The sequence below is a fragment of the Mytilus trossulus genome, chromosome 2 (genome assembly GCF_036588685.1).
Source record: "Mytilus trossulus isolate FHL-02 chromosome 2, PNRI_Mtr1.1.1.hap1, whole genome shotgun sequence".
Taxonomy (NCBI): Eukaryota; Metazoa; Mollusca; class Bivalvia; order Mytilida; family Mytilidae; genus Mytilus; species Mytilus trossulus.
The window spans coordinates 13,418,489-13,437,109 of NC_086374.1; the positions used below are offsets into that span (position 1 = coordinate 13,418,489).

An 18,621-nucleotide genomic window follows, 5' to 3' on the forward strand; every position below is an offset into this window, starting at 1 on the left:
AGAAAACAGAAACAAAAACATTTAAACTTACCAGTTCCACAGGTTCTGTGAGTCGGCAAGAATCACATAAGTCACAAGACAAAGCATGTTGGCGAACACGAACAAAACGATGACAAACAACACACGAAGATTCCATGATGGAATGTAAAAATAATATATGGAATTAGGAATCTTTTATAGCATCTATGTTTCATATGTTTTTTTGGGACCCAAGCTATGACCAAGCTAAGTACGATATAATTCTTTTGATGACTGCATAAACAACTATTATGCGCACATCATTGGAATACAATAATTAATTATAATGATAACGAATTCTTTGTTCATTTTTAAAATATTAAATTGTCATGAAATACTTAATAATTAAATATTACCAATATATCATACCCAACATACCTTTCTTCCCAATTAATAAATCATATATTCTTTTTAAAACTAAGTATTTATTTACATTATATATATAAGTATAGCATTATAAATTGAAATAATAAGGCTATGCAAATGGTTATTATTGTTTAATACTGTTCTTGAATAAGTTGGAACGAACTGACAAGTTTTGGAAAAAGTTGGAACGAATTGTCCAAGCAACTTGGGACGAATTTGTTGGGACGTATAGGAGTTGGAACGAATCATCCAGATACCGTCTTCTTCCATGTTGACCTCCTAGATAAGGAATACCGATATTATTAAACTGGCTGTTCGTGTGATCAGAGATATATAATAGATCTATAATAGTGTGACATTTTTGATCGGAGATTCTGAAACATTTTGTATGTGTTTTCGGACAACCATATTCCAAATAATTATGACGTCTTGTCAAAGTGCTATCTTATTTATTTTTACACTTGAAGCATTTGTATCGGTCTGGAGTGGTCGATAAGATTCATATGATGATGCTATACATAGCGGGGTATCCTTAAGTTTGAGTCATTTTAAAATCTTAAATCTAAGAGCTTAAAATAAGATCTTCAAAATCTCTACTTTGTATGATTTTAAATCTAAAATTAAAACTCTAAAACCTCATTTGAAAAAAAAATGGTAGTCATCTATTATCTAAAATCATGGACTTTCTATACTATATATAAGAATAGAAAGTCCCTGCTAAAATGCGAAAAAATCATGGGGTTTAGAGAGTTAACTTTGTTATTTGTAATACATTTCATATTAAGGGAATGGCAATTTAAATTAACTTCAGGGTGGAGGGTAATGTTTTTTTCCTATAAAACAAAAATATTATGATAAAAAAAAAACCACTCATTATCAATGTATCTAAATGTGAAATTAAATAATCTGGCTTCTTTAATATTAATTCTTGTTTTTGACTTGAAGTGTCAGGAGGACAAATATGATGGCAATAAGAAACTCCAGATCAATATCAATATGTATAGGTTAATGATCGTCGAACACTTTGTGTCGTCGAACTATTGACTAATAATTTTCAAAACCGAAGTTGCACTTGAATGTTACATAAGTTCGTAGTTTACCATCTTTCTGTATATCTAGCTGTTTTTTCCACAATGCAGTATAGTATCCCTTAACTACCTGACCACAGTGTAGTTTAAATGTTGAATATTTTTCAAGAATATGTTTTCCTATGCCCAAGGATTTGTATAGTTAGACAAATCCTTGCTATGCCTGACATTTTTTCCCTTAAAATGTTAATTGATCCATACCAAGAGGTTTTTTTTGTTTCAAATAGCTTTTTAGAACAATTATATGCAGCTTTTAATATAGGAAATGATGAGCCAATATTTTCTAAACGATGCCAATATCCTAAAACATGTTTGCTATATCATAGTGAAGTGGAAAAAGTACGACAGTACTTTGATTAAATACGTGCCTCGAATCGGATGGTTTCCGACATTGGTTTATTCATTATTAATTACCCACAATTCAATTCGGCGTCTATTTTCAGCCATTTTACGCACATTTTGAATCGTTCTGAAAACGAAACCACTTCTAAATCAATTGCCCTTACTTTACTAATTATGAGTTCAGATCACGAGGTATATGAATTTAAGATTAAAACACCTTCCGAATAATTATAAAACTAAATGCCTTCATAATTTACACCATGTCTAAAGGTCACCGTTGATAATTTTATAATGAGACTAACAAACCCGCCAAAAATAAATAAATTTACGAATAATTTATCACAGGAGTTTGAAATCATATCAATAAGGAGGTAAAAATATAACAAAGTTGACTTTTATATATTTCGAGAAAAGCTATACTGTGATAGTCGAGTTAGGTATTTTGTTTTACCACCTTATTGTTGGATTTCAAACCCCTGACCCTGTGAATTAATTCACCTTATGAATCCAACAGTTGAGTTATACATAAATAGAATTGAAAAAAAAAAATTTGTTCCCTTATCAGTAGTGTTGGATAATCGGTTGAAATTACCAACCGATTATCTATTACAATCGGTTGACAGGAACCAACCGACTATCGGTTATAATCGGATCATTACACCTTGCCCTCTTTTTTTAAAAGAAATCATGCATTTAGTCTCATTGTACTTGTCTTATGTGTATATCCATATCATTGCAGAGTTTATATATTCATATTTGATCTTTTGTTTCCATTTCATATTCTGGCGTACTACTAAATTATAATTCTGGTACCTTTGATAATTATCTATTTAGCAGTTAAAACAATGAATTAATAAGAATCAAGATTCTTATTGAACATATTTTATCTCATAATTACCAACAGTGACACTAACATTTCTAAATTTCAATGGTGAAACTCACAAAAAAAATTCAATAACATAGCTGTAGTAACATTTGAATGCTTCAAATTAGGAAAAGATATATAAAGTTTTTTTAACTTTTAGAAATTTAAAATTACCAAAAAAAAATAAAACACTGCATTTGCATTTCACAGTATACATGGGTATTAACTATTAAGCCAATGTCTGTTAATTCGTGTAGAACGCTTTTATTACTTTTGTAATCATTATTTTTCTTTCAATTGTGTCATTCGTGCGTCTGAAGTTATAATTGCAAGAATGCGGAATTTTTACATAGTTGAACCGTATCCGATTCGTGATTTTTATATTTTTATAAATGGTGGACAAATTTCGGAAAATTTTACAAAAGTAAACGATGTTTGGCAAGCAATCTGGAAATGAATATGACGTTTTTGATGCTACAAATGGATAACACATTAATAAAAGGCAACTTGCAACACGTTTTAATAAAGCAACAGAATTATTTTGTCTAAAATCAGAATTATTTCTACGCTCTCAAGTAACAAGTACCGGTATTGAAAGAAAGTATTTCATACACAGTTATTAATCTTAAATACCATTCCATCAATCTGCAAATGAATTTTGCCACGTTTATAAAGAAGGAAATTAGTTATTTCTTTAATTATAGGATGTTTAACATTGTTACTGTCATCGACTGATATTTTTTGTTAATATTGTTTGACTGCGCATATATGAAATGCAAACAATAAACGGACCGGAAGTTGACAAGCTCAAAGTCCGGAAACTTTAACGACAATCGATTGAACAAAATCCCAATCGATTATCGACATCGCCAGTCCCAACCAACTGATTTCCGACTTATTCCAATCATCGGAACAACACTACTTATCAGTCGGGGTTTCTTACAAGGACATGTGGAAAATGGCAGTTTGACCTCTGATATTATTTAATTTTAAAAAGCATTTCCACCCTCTGTCATGGGAAACTGTAAGTGAAAAAATTATAATATAATTTAAACTATCAACACGTGTATACATGAAATTCATGAGGTAGCTTACAAAAAAATCTGTGGGTTCTAACAGTCGTTTCAGCTTCAGTCGGCGTATAATTGATTGAAATGGTACTGGAATTCAGTCAATTTTGTGATGAGAGTTGTACGGGAATCTTTATAAATGGAAATTTAAAGCTGAATGGATTTTTCAGTCCTTACTTTTGTAAGAAGAAAAAAATAAAATCTTGGAGTACTGTCGTGAAAAGTAAAAAATAGCCCTAGCCTGCAGTTCAGTGGTACACAATTAAGATTTCAAAAAATATTGTAGTTGTTCTTCTTCTTCCATATAAGAGTTGGGTTCCTTTAATGAAATGTTTAAACTCTGCAGGACTACGCATGGTGACAACACATATCTAGTCCCCCTAAGGCTATATACAGTATTTACAATAAAATCAGGTTGTTACGGTTGAAATTATGTAACATCGTTGTTGTTAAATGACAGAATTCAGACGAATTTTAGATAATTAACTATCAACTTAAATCGAACATTTAGATTCAGAAGATGCAAATCTCTTCCATTGTTCCAAATTGAATCCTAAACTAAGGAAACTAAAGTACATTAAACAGCAATTGATTTTAATATTGTCAACCTTTCTACATGCAGGGCTCAGGCTACCAGGCGACTTGGGCGAAGAAGTCGCTTTCCTGACCGTCACTTCGCTTTCCCCGACCCCCAAAAGCGAAGACAAGTCGCCCTGTTTACGATACTCGCTTTCAGTCGCTTCCGTCATCGGACATTTTCAATTTTTACCAAGTTGATGAAACATCAACTTTTTATTGATAATAAAAGAAATTCAGACATAAAAGATTCATTATCTTAGGAAAAGAGGTAGAAGCATTGTTTTTGCAGTGTGTAGCAAGTTATTTAATAAAATACAACTTCTTATCACTTCGTGCACTTCCGAAAGATCCGGTGCTTGTTACTCGAAAATGTACATCAACCTAACTTTCGGCTGCAAAATAAGTTTGTTACTTCATTTAAACCTGATAACAGTTGCCTCCAGTAAATGTTCAATCCATTTATTGCATTAAAAACGTCATGATCCTTTCCAAATAACTTGTCAAACATCGTTTATTTTTTGTAAATTTTCTTGCAACCGTCCGCCATTGATCGATTTCTAAACTACGGATCCGAAACGGACCAGCTATGACCGAAATCCGTATTTTTACAAATTACCACGAACACACGGATGGAACAGCTGACAAGAATATTGATCCCAAAAGGAAAAATTTAAACAACTTTTAATTTGAAATGTTACTTTAATTGTATACTCAGATATGAATTGAACAATATAACATGTATAAAAAGAACATTATTTACAAATGACCGTTTATACTACAGTAAAATCCTAACATTGTAGCGCACCGCACGAATGAGCACTTCCCTTTCAAATCTCACCACTTCTCCCTATCAGTTTCAAAAAGAGAAGTCACTTCTCCTTATAATTCTGAAGTAGTGTAAGCCCTGACATGTTCTAGCTGTTCTTGTTTTCATTCTTTATATGAAGACTATCAAAACATAACTCCCCCCCCCCCAAAAAAAAAAAATAGAAACAAGGGCTGTCTTTCCCCTCAGAATTAATGAGCTCTGATTAAAATTTATACTTTAAATAAATGAGAGTTTAAATTATTGCGTTATAATTTAATTTTGGATGTAATGCGTCTCCTGATTGGCTGACGTTATTTTGTTATGAGCCCATAGACATAATTCAGTCATGTGACCGTGACGTCATCAACGTTTTTTCATGGTTTTCTACGGTTTAAAGTGGAATTTAGAATTAAATTTTAAGAAATGACTGTAATATTTTTTCTGTCTATTCGAAATAACATAAAAAATGTGGTGCACACTGTTTAATAACCCACTTCACGTGTTATTCAGTGTGCACCAAATTTTTTATGTTATTTCTTCAAAGACAGAAAAAGTATTACATTCCTTAAATAACTCTGTTGCATTTTTCGCAATGACATAAACAGCAATAATTCCGGTTTTACAGTATTCAAGAATCACAATTATAAATACACACAAACACTTATGAATCAGTAAGGTGTTATACTATTGCCAATTTAAATGAAGTATATTTGACATTGACAATAGTAGATTTTTTTTTCAACCTTTTTGTTAGTGCAGAATCAATGAGAAGTAAAAAGTTCCACCTCACTGAATTTGATTTATAAGCAATATTTTGTTTTTGGTAAATTATTGTTACCTTTCTAACAAAACCAATTTACAAATGTTAGTTTCTATATGATATCATTGTTTTGTTTCAGGTTAGAAGAGGTTCTGATGAGTCTGATGCTTCAGGATCTCCAGACTCTAGATCAGAACATGGGGATAACAAACATGCTGATCACAAACATGGTTCAAGGTCAAGAAGTAGGTCATACCATTCTGACAGAGCAAAATACAACAGAGAACGCTCAAGGACAAGGTCCCATTCAAGGGGACATCGGAAAAGAAAATATTCTTATTCAAGGTTTGTACATGCACATTTGTTTGCCGAATAATGAGAATATTTAGTAAAATGCATTTCAGCAGCTTGGAACATTATAATTGATGTACATGTACTTTAATATGTTGGAGCAAATATCATGATAGATAGAAATAGAAAACAAATTGTTCACACAGTAACACTACAGCTCAGTAATTTGTCAACCTGTCCCCCTTAGGCTTCCTCCACCTTTATAAAATGGCAGATACGAAATAGCCCAAAAATGGCCTTAAATCGCCAGCATCAATCAATCTATCCACCTGTCCCCTCAATTTAAAATTAGAATTAATGTTTTAAAAGAAATAGTCTAGTTCACTGTGGACAGAAACTCAAATTAAAAACATTTTTGTACTTTAACTTTCAAAAAGATGCTTTGTTCAGTGATATCAGAAAAAAAACAGAAGAAATCCTATAAATTGAGGTACATGTTTAACGTTTTTTACAAGTTCCTCAATCTAATAAATATTATACAATAATTATCAAACTTTAAATATACAATTGTTTCATCAGATCAAGAAGTCGTAGTTACAACAAATACTCGAGGTCCAGATCAAGATCACCATATCATAAAAGATCATCCCGATAGTAAGTATTTAATATTTCAGTACACAAATTTGTTGAAATATTATATATATTTAGGAATTATAGCATCAGGCTGCAAAAGTACACCTTTCATAATAGCTTGCCATTCTGCAATTGAAATTCTGTTTCCTAACATTACATTATCATTCCATGTGTACATTTTCAACACGTGTCCATTTTCAACACGTGTCCATTTATGATCATGCATTTTGTTGAACTGGGTATATGGTTGCATGTCAGTTTTCTAGTTTACTGTTATAGTTGCAATTTTTCTTTGACCTCTTTCTAGAAGTCAGTAGGTGTGAAGAAAAGGGTAAAAATAGATATCTGATTATTAATTGTCTGGGGAAATTTTGTTTCCACCAGTTAATAAAGATGTTTTAATGTCAATAATTATGAGCACCTTTGTGAACTTTGTGGTCAGAAATGTCAGAGGGCTATATATTTATATATTTTTTAACTTGACAGATTAAAATTACCTCTAGTGTTAGGTATGACACAAAAACTGACTTATCTATTATACATGTCATGATCTGAATTACAAATAAATGCCACAGGGAAATAGTTTTTGACAGTTTTCTGAAGCAATTTTAAAACAACTTATTCAGAATATTAGAAATCCATTATATGTTGATTTATATACTATTTAATTCTTCTCAATAAATTTCAGCTCCAGAAGCAGAAGGTATGTTCCTTGATATGTGTTGTAAATTCTGTACAAAGAAAAATAAAATAAAAAATAAGGAATTATTAAGAGTTATGTCTCAAAAGTATACATAAAAAGTTTTAAAATGAATTGTGACATTTAAAAATTATTATTTTACATATAAACATCTACTGTTACTTTAACATGTTATTTAAATAACTATAAAAAATTGGGAAAAAATATAGATGATAAGCATCTCTTAAAAGTATGTTTGATATGAGAAGTCCATTTGCACCATCAATCTAAAGCCCTACAAAAGTTTGAAAGATTTATACAGATCTAAAGAAAAATTAATTCAGAAGAAAATACCGTTAAAATAAAAACTTTTATTTAGGCTTAGCAGGTAGTCATAATCATACATATACATATGTCAAGAATATAATACAAATGAAATACAAAGTGATCATAGATTATAACTGACAAATAAACTGAATTAAAGAACTACTAAGTAGTATCTTCATAAATTTAAAGAATGAAGCATAACAAATTAAAAATTCTATGAAATACAAATGAAATATAAATTTCATAACCGCCTCGTACAAACATATTCCACCTTAAGGGAATGGGAGGGAGGGTTTTGAAAAAAGAACAAACGACGAAACACAATGTTCTTTAACAAATTGGCTTCGCTGATAGAAGTTTCAACGACAAACTAAGACATATTTAAACATAAAAATTCTAAATTATTAAAATGTTGACTACCTGTTTTCTGGTGTTTCTGAAAAGTGAAAATCAATAGTGAGTTCTACTTTTAAATTGAAATTTTTATCCAATATAAATTACTGTACTGATTGACCAATAAAAAACGTGTTTAATTTAATTTAGAAAGCAGAGCAACTAAACCTTGACCAGATATGTGCTCACTGTTAAATGAAGTGGGACCAATTCATTTACCAGTTCACTAAATTGTTTTTCTGATTCTTCATTAATTAATCATTTTTAATCAAAAATTTACAAATTGTCTTATAGGGAAAAGCTCAAAATACTGGTTTGCCTCTCAATCTTGGTTGCGCAATAATTTGGTCACAATATTCATCAGCATCATGTTACATTACAGAAAACTAATAAATTCTTTCAATTAGTTAAATATTATGTTATGTTTTAATTTGTTACTATTTAGCCGAGATCCCTCCCCAGCTTATTCTCGTGACTACAAAAATAACTCCTCCAAACGATATGGTTATGGTAGAAGTTATAGCAGATCACCACCAAGATACAGAGGAGGTGGAGGAAGGGTAGGTAGATCATTAACAAATTTTATAAAAGGGCAATTTTTATCAATTTCTTTAACTTTAACCATGTTAACAAAAATACAGATATTACAACATATATTTTACTGTAATAAAAGCCACAGGTGTTATGAAATATGATTGACTTAAACAAAATGACAGAAATTACAACATTTTCAGTAGTTTGAAATGAAAGTAGACTTAGAAATAGAATGTAAGTTGCATATTCTCTCTTTGTGACTTGCTTGATTTAAAAGAAAATAACTTGCCACAATAGTCTACAAACAAATCCTGTTTCTGTTTCAATCATTGTATAGGATACTTCAACTCATTTTCCTCAACAACTAGGTTGACAAAGTTGCAGAATCAGCTGATGTCATGTATATCTAAGCTTGAAGCTTTGTAGTTATAGGTCACTAAATGCTACCTTGCAAAGCACAAATAAAAGACTTTAATTAAGAATTAAACAATACAGAAACAAGCATACACCTTTACAAAAAGAAAAGAACTCAACCAGACATTTCTGGTTCACTGTTGTCACAATACTCAAAGCTGATCCAATCCCTTAATTTGAATACCTGAAAAAAATGTCTGTATTGCTTGTTGTATTCAACTGATTTGCATACATTCATCAGTCAAAGACACTAATAAATCAGCATATGAAAATTATTGAACAAGGATCTAAGATTTATGTTCCGTTTCATAGAATAGAATGTCCTGATATTGCTGTTTATTTTAAGTTTTTAATAATGGAAGTTGATGTCTGAAACTTTTATACTATAACAGACTTTTTTTTTCTTTTACAGAAATACAAGGTATGTTAGAAAGACTCTGGTATACTATACAACAGAAAGAAAGAGTATTAATTCTTAACTAGTGAATCATTGATTATTTATTTAAATTTTACATGATAAAGTTACACTGGTTTAGATGTTTAATATTGTTTGTATGCCTCATTCACCTACTGTATATGCAAACACATATATATTGTAAGTAAAACAGTGTTTGTCAATGACTCAAAAAATATTTAATCAGTAAAGGATGGTCATTATTGAATACATTACTATGGACTTCGCCCAGAATGAAACATTATTACCATTAGATACATAAAAACACTCATTAACTAGTAAAAATATATAAGAAGCATAAACTAGAAGCACAGGAGTTCTTGTATTTCATGCAAGAAACATCCTTTGATCTACCAAAATAATAGAATCTTTCTAATTCCATTTTCCCTAAGTTCTAGATCACAATCTATTACAAAGTTGTTTACTTGAAATTGTGAAATTGCCCCATTTAGAATCAAAAAGGCAAAAGTCTTCAGATGCAGAGCAGAGCTATTTTTGTCGAGCCTGCAACTTTTGTTGCAGAAAGCTCGACATAGGGATAGTGATCCGGCGGCGGCGGTGTTAGCTCACTTCTTAAAAGCTTTATATTTTAGAAGGTAGAAGACCTGGATGCTTCATACTTTGTATATAGATGCCTCATGTTACGAACTTTCTGTCAGTCACATGTCCAATGTCCTTGACCTCATTTTCATGGTTCAGTGACTACTTGAAAAAAAAGTTAAGATTTTTTGTAATGTTAAATTCTCTCTTATTATAAGTAATTGGATAACTATATTTGATATGTGCGTACCTTGCAAGGTCCTCATGCCTGTCAGACAGTTTTCACTTGACCTCGACCTCATTTCATGGATCAGTGAACAAGGTTAAGTTTTCGTGGTCAAGTCCATATCTCAGATACTATAAGCAATAGGTCTAGTATATTCGGTGTATGGAAGGACTGTAAGGTGTACATGTCCAACTGGCAGGTGTCATCTGACCTTAACCTCATTTTCATGGTTCAGTGGTTATAGTTAAGTTTTTGTGTTTTGGTCTGTTTTTCTTATACTATATGCAATAGGTCTACTATAATTGGTGTATGGAATGATTGTAAGGTGTACATGTCTAGCTGACAGGTGTCATCTGATCTTGACCTCATTTTCATGGTTCAGTGGTTATAGTTAAGTTTTTGTGTTTTGGTCTGTTTTTCTTATACTATATGCAATAGGTCTACTATAATTGGTGTATGTAATGATTGTAAGGTGTACATGTCTAGCTGACAGGTGTCATCTGACTTTGACCTCATTTTTTATGGTTCAGTGGTCAAAATTAAGTTTTTTAGTTTTGGTCTATTTTTCTAATATACTTTATGCATTAGGTCAACTATATTTGGTGTATGGACTTATTTTATGATCTTTATGTCTGTTACGCTGGTTTTATTTGACTTTGACCTCATTTTCACGGTCCATTGCTAAGTTTTAAGTGTTTGTGTGTTTTGGTCTGTTATTTCCTTCTTTATTTATAAGCAATAAGTCAACTATATTTGTTGTATTGAAGAATTGTTAGCTGTACATGTTTGCCTGGCATGGTTCATCTGACCTTGACCTCATTTTCATGGTTGATTGATCAATGTTTCCTTTTCTTGGTTAATGTTGAGTTTATGTGACAGTTGAAATAAAGCTTTATATTTAGGTCTATCAAGATAGTATCAAGGATTAGTAAAGAAGGCGAGATATTTCAGTGTGTGCACTCTTGTTTAATTATAACGAAATTTAATTCTTGTTCTAAGCTTTTAATTCTAGTTTGTGTTATTTGTTTTTTCATTTAGGATACTTCACCAATGTCAAACAGACGAAGACATGTAGGCAATAGGGTAAGAATCCATATTACTTTGTATGTACATGTATTATGATCAAGAGAAGTGGTTCATTTGATTAATAATGGATCTGCAACTCTGAAAAACATAACTAAACAGTTTCTGCAATAGGGGAAATAATATCTTTATTTCAAAGGCATAGAAAGAAACTTCAATTAGTACTTTGCATCACGTGAATTTGTGCTAACAACTATATTAGGCAGAAGAATGAATCAATACTTGACAGAATTTATACTTGATACATTTAGTCTTCGCATATTTTATTTCTTGAACAAATTGACATTTTAAGGTTTCCTGCTGCAAAATTTAGAAGTTGGTCAACACAAAATATCCAAAAGTGTTCATTAATTGAAAAGGAGCAAAGTTAACAATTGCTTTCTCACAAATTTAGAAATGCTTGAATATAAAAAAAATATTTTAATGGGGTCTTTAATAACATACTATATCAAAAACTTTAATTCTTTGATTCTACAGTATATTTTTTCCATGATTTTATTAGTTTACCATTTAACCACAGCAAGTAAATTATAAATAATACATAGAGCTTGACCATGATTACTCTTTGTCATAATTGACAATATTTATGAACTATTTTATAGGACAAACCAGAACCAACAAGGTGTCTGGGTATATTTGGTCTCAGTCTTTACACAACAGAGAGAGATCTCAGGGATGTGTTTTCTAGATATGGACCATTGGAAGAAATTCAAGTTGTTTATGACAGACAGGTAATTTATTTTATTAATAACAAAAGTTTGGAGACTTGTTTGGTTTGCTTAGTTCTTATAAATATGTCATTATTAAGCTTGTCTGTTCTAATGGTCCATGTGTTCTAATGGTTCATGTCATTTCTATGCATCTTTTCCTAGGTAAATTTTGACATTTTCATGTCCTTTTCTTACACCACTGCAAACATTTAATTTTAACCAACTATGTAGGATCTGATGGAAAGAAGCTAATCTTGAAGCCATCCTCATTCAAAGCCACAAGAGGCAATCTGTGATTCAGATAAACATATTTTCAAAGATATTTTGTTTTAAATCTTCAAAGCATTATTTTGATTTGATGACCAAACCATTGTGTACAATAATCCTTAAGTTGATTTTTTGTATTGTAGAGTGGCAGATCAAGAGGATTTTGCTTCATATATTTCAAGAATATTGAAGATTCAATAGAGGTAAAAAATTGATAAAATTGAGCTTTTGTGTCCCATCAAATTAAATTATTACATGTTTTATTGCTTCCTTTAACAATAAAGTTTGGATGTTGGCTTGTATACAACACAATAATTTAGAAAAAAATAATATGACAGCAACCCAAAACCAAGAAAAACAAAAGATGTCTACAGAGTCACTCTGCAACAATAAACATTTGTCTGTGGCACTGTGTCATGAAATTTTATGAAGAAGTTTAACCTGGAATATCAAAGAATGCCATTTTCTTTAATATCTTTGAAAGAGAAATTTATAAAAAAAACTCTTATAAGGTCAATTTTAAAATGTTCATCTGTTAAAACCTAATTGTTCAATTCAGTATGTTATTGCATTTTAATATTTAATAGTCCAGTCAATCTAGAACAAATTTGACACTAACCTTAAAGTAATTGCAACAGAAGATTTAAAAGTTTTAATCTATAGCATTATATTTAACAAATATACACAGAAAAAAGTCTAACAAAATAGTACTTGAGAAAGACTAAACAATCATGATTTTAAGATTCCTATGGAGATTTGCATTGAAATGGGAGATAATTCTGCAAAATATCAATCAAAATTGATTCAAAATTATATCTTTACTGCTTCTAATCAGCAGAATGTATTGATTCTTGCTATTTTAGTCGTCTTAAGAGTATATCTAACAACTATAAAAAAAGTTTTCATATCTTTTATCAAGCTACAAACTAGAATTAGTAATTCACTAGTTGACTATTAAATTTTTCAACATGTCTTAAATTTAATAAAAATAATTTAGCATATATTCTTCTTTTTGTGGTTTATAGTTTCTTTAAATAAGGTAGTTTCTGAATTAATATAATTTAAAGATGTAAACAATAACAAATTTTCACATATTTTTTTCAAAATGGTCACAAAGCCTCAAATTTGCAATTTTGTTATAAATGAAAAATACGCCCCAAAAATTAGAAATAACCATAACTCTTTGTTTTTGTACATTTCATGAGCAGAAGATGATACAATATAGTCTAATACAAACTTATCACCCCATCAAAGTATCATGATTTATGTGAACTTAAGAAAATCATCCAGAAACTGAAGAAAAAAACTCTTTGATATTTATAGGTAAATAATTATTTTTGTAGGCAAAAGACAGATGTGCTGGACAAGAAATAGATGGCAGAAGAATAAGAGTAGATTATTCCATTACAGAAAGAGCGCATACTCCTACACCTGGTATATACTTAGGCAAACCTACAACGTAAGTTTTAGAGCTAATAGTTTGGTTATGGGACAGTCTTCTAAAACACATATTAAAAGTAAAAATTCAATGAAAAATTAGGTGTAAAATACTGATTTTCAATATGCTAATAAAGAGGTTGAAATAGTATGGAGTAGACATTCATTAGACATCTACAATTAAATGATGTAAGATAACATTTCTCATAGCAAAGACATATTTTTTGCAATGATCAGATTGAAGACAGCAATTTATAAAGAGACATTCCAATAAAAAAATCCTTTCATTTTAAGATATATGAGTTTTATTTGACAAGGACAAAGTTACAAAATAAGACAACAAATACCAAGAAAAAAACTGGAATTATCAGATACTGTAAATTCAGAAATTATTGTGTGCAATTATTATTGCTATTTTTGAAAGCGTGACTAAAATTTTCAATATATTAATGCCATTTCAGGTAAATATGCTCACATATATAAGTAAAAAATCAGAATGAAAGTTCTTATTATTGCTATACTTCACTTGCAATTATCAAAACCTTGCAATAATTTCTGAATTTACAGTAAAAGAATTCATGGCACTACACGGAACATCTAAAATCCTATTATTGCTATAAAATATTGAAATTTGTTTACAAGATTACACAAATTCAAGATGGCATTAACCAAAATTCATCTTTAAGAGGAGTATGTTTACATACAAAAAAAAACACTGCTGTTTTATAGAGCAAGATCATGAACAGTAGTGTTTGAGGTGTATTATTTCATCTGTTTTTGATAAACATTTTAACAACAAAAAGTAAACATATGAATAGTTTTGAAAGATATAGAGACTTTTAAATGATCAGTATGATAGAGGCATTCTGTGATTTTATTTTCTGTATTGACTGAACAGAATATATTAAAAATAAAAGATTATACAACCTTTTCTCTGACATGTGATTTAACTGAATATTAATTTCTATGATGAATTTGAAAAGATAATTGTTCTACATCTGACAGTGATATAGTAGTTCCAGCTTACATTTATTTAAAATACAGTAGACATACTAAACTGATTTTTATCTGTGTTTACTTGTTTGATAAATACTTAAGTTTTGATATATTTCTTTTTCTTCTATTACAGGCCTCCAAGAGACAGGTATATTGTTAAAATAATTTATTAGATAAATTGATAATTTTATCAAACCAGCCCTTCATCATATAAAGTATTTATATACAGCTTTGTGTGCTCATACAGGATATGTCACTATTGGTTATGTCTGTTTTAAGCCCCACCAAACTTTTTGAATTATTTTGATATAATAATGCAGTTTATTCGTCATGAAAAAGTACTTTATAAATGATTTTCTAGTGCAACTGTTAATGGTTCTGAAATTTGTGAAAGTTTTTAATTTTATTTGTAAATGTGTAAGCCAAATTAAAAATTCAACTTACAAAAAAAAATGTCGCTAACAATACAAACAATTTTTTAACAACAACTTGAAACTATTGTAAGAAATGTGAAATTACTCGTTCTTTATTTAAAGAATTATGTTAATTTATATATGAAATTGTTTCTTGCTTAAACTTAAGTTAAAGTCTTATTGGTATAGGAATCAGATTTTTAAGCAGTGTTCTTATAAATGTTTGACATTAAATTTTTTCAGGGGACGTAGTAGTGGTGGTGGAGAAGGAGGAGGGGGAGGAAGTGGTGGCGGACGTTATAGATCACCTTCACCTTATCAAAGTCGAAGTAGTCGTCATTATTCTAGATCAAGGTCACGCTCATATTCTCCTCGTAAGTTGTATTATGAAATCCTTTAATGATAATGTAGAGTTAAATGTTGTCATATCATTTCTCAAAATTGCTCTGTTAAAATAAGCTCTATTCATATATAAAGACAAAAATGTTAGTTTATTGAAAATATGGATAAAAGACACATAGAAATAAAAAACTGGTATGTGTAAAAAGATGTTTTTTTTAATATTTTCTTGCACATTTATGAGGTGGTCTGTTATTATTACCATGGTGACCCCCCTTGTTGCCCCCACCAGTGACATGCACATAAACTGAGACAGTCTTATCCTCAATGCTACATTAATTGAATTATATTTGTATTTGTTGTAATCTTTGAAATGAACTGAAAATGTTAAAATTTATAGGTCAAGCTTAAATTATTATAGCAATCTCATGTTTAACAGTATTTGACCATTACTCATGACATCCTTAGTTCAATGGTTTCATTTTAATGCAAATTTTGTAAAAATGAAATAAGTTTTGCTTTGCATCTTGAGAGCCTGTTTGTATTTCTTTATTAAAATTAAACTTTTTTAATTAAAGGTCATGCATGAAGTCAGCAGACCTTTGAAGCACTGCAAAACATGAATTGTTCAATCAGTTTTAATAAAAAAAAATAAGAAAAAATATGTATACTGAAAGTCATTGTTATAAGTTAATAAGTTTCCCCTGTATGCATAGTTTCATTCTACAAACTTTAACCCCTTGGAGTTGTGTAAAGAAACTTGCCATGCTTTTAACAATAATCATTTTAGAAATTTCATCTGCTAGAATTCAAACAGAATTATCTCATTTCATATGTACACTCTTTACGATTTATTGTTAAGAGCTATAACTGTTAGATCATCATTTTATCTATGTTGTGTTGTGTTTCTTTTCACCAGGTGGTCGTCGTTATTAAAATCAGCAAAGCAGAGATCAACAAACTATATAGAGTGCTGTACCAGTATGACATGTTGGATATTGACATGTTCTATTGACAACTACTGTTTCATTTCAAATTTGAAAAAAATGTATTATTGTTTTCATGTCAGATCATTTGTTACACTTATTTCTGTCTCCTATTATAACACTAATTATGCCATCAAATTCATCTGTAGATCATATAGAACTCAGAATTAAGATATAAATATATGTATGTCCCCTAATAACTGTTCAAAAAAAGGGTAGGAAAGGCCTGTCATCTAATATCTTTAACATTTTGGTTAATTATGTGACTTATAGTGAATTATGATAGAAGACAGAAAATAGTTTTTGTTACATATATTATCATTCAGTTTATGAGATTTCTTTCCTTTGATATCAATGTATTTATCAATCAGAGAGTTTTCATTTTAATTGGTAACATAAGATTTCATTGTAATTTGTTCCCAACACATATTTTCATATTGCAGCTTCAGTATTGTCATAAACCAACCAAACATGGTTCTATCATATTAAGGTTTCTACTATGCTTAGTTATTTTTATGTATTCTTATTATTTTGTGGTCATAATTTTAGTGTCAAATTTGTTTTATGAAGAAGAACAAAACATTTGTAAAAGTAGTTATAAGTTTATAGTTAACTGATTGATTTTATTTGTATTGTAAAAGGTTGAGAAGAAAGAAGTGGTGGAAAGGTTTATAAGAAAATTTGAAGATTAGAATGAAGAAAGAAAATGAAGAGGGGAGAGTTGAAGATTGAAAAATAATACCGATAATAATATTAAGAAGAAAGTAAAAAATGAAGAGGGGAATTAGGAGTAAAGTTTGAAGATTTTTGGCTTTTAAGATTAAGTATTGGCTGTTTAGAAGATTTGAAGAGAGATAATGGGGTGATGAAGATTGAGAAGAATATGAAGAAATTTAATTATTTGGGAAAATAATATGAAGGGAAAATAGGGTAGAAGCAAGAAGATTGTCGGTTTAGAAGATATAATCCGTATTTTGTCGAAGTCCGTTTGGTAAGATTTGAGCAAATAACCAGAATTTATGGAAGGCAAAAAGTTTTACTTCTCTAAAATTTATTTTAATTTATGTAGTTTTGATAGAAAAGATTAAAGGAACTTTGCATTCTTCAAAATGTAAAAATATTGATGAAACCAGTTTCATAATCTATCAGATTTTTCAATACATCAATAATCACTTTTGTAGAACTTTTATGAAAGTAGTACGAAACCTTTTTTTTGGAGAGTAAAAAATGACAGGGAATCAAATACATTACACTATGAATTCTGAATCATTTATCTGCATGATTTAAGCTGATTTGATGCTTGATGTAGATATAAGACATAATCTAACTATTATTTTAGGCATTGAAGAAACGAAGCCTCTTCATGAAGATCAGAGGTATGATCTTTCAATCTTATGTGTATGTGTATTTTCTAAATTAGAGCTGTTTTAGGGAATTTCATGCATAGGAGATTGTTTTTATTTATAGAATACAAATTTTCAATTTTTTGTTTGAAATATAAATAAAATAGAAATGGAATTTCCTGGAGGTAAGTTGTAGGTCAAATGTCAAAGAATATGAAATCAACAGTGAAATTTTCAGTCAAATGGCTGTACTCATTTTTTGTACACAAATCTGAATTTAAAATTGCTTTTTGTGATTGCTACACTTGTACTTTTAAGACTTTACAGGAAAAGGAGACAAAGATGGTTTGGGATTGTAACCTTGTGATTGGAAAGTGAAGATAGATCAAAGAAAAGGACTTAAATTTTATTTGTAAATAATTATATCTGTATCAGTTTAAATACATGCTGAAAATGATGTTTTGTTGTTATTTTTGTTAATAAAATTGAAATGGGGAATGTGTCAAAGAGACAACAATCTGACCGAAGGTGGTGTCTTTGCTGGTTACTGGATGTAGAAATATAGGCAAATGCATACTCCAGAGAAGAGTTTATTGACATTTATTAAATCCAGTGAACACAGTGGAGCATCAAAATATATTATAATACAGTTTAATATGT

At 29.9% G+C, this 18,621-nt stretch overlaps 1 protein-coding gene across 1 annotated transcript; it reads left to right on the top strand.

The window, feature by feature from the left end:
- Positions 1-1,893: 1,893 nt before the first annotated feature.
- LOC134705613 (transformer-2 protein homolog alpha-like) lies at positions 1,894-18,418 on the top strand. The gene is made up of 13 exons (XM_063564334.1): positions 1,894-2,006; positions 6,036-6,241; positions 6,767-6,841; positions 7,509-7,523; positions 8,665-8,779; positions 9,580-9,588; positions 11,426-11,470; positions 12,073-12,201; positions 12,591-12,650; positions 13,791-13,906; positions 15,014-15,028; positions 15,537-15,667; positions 16,552-18,418. The coding sequence occupies exons 1-13, from the start codon at positions 1,989-1,991 to the stop codon at positions 16,566-16,568; spliced, it is 951 nt and encodes a 316-aa protein (XP_063420404.1). The 5' UTR covers positions 1,894-1,988; the 3' UTR covers positions 16,569-18,418.
- The last annotated feature ends 203 nt before the right edge of the window (positions 18,419-18,621 follow it).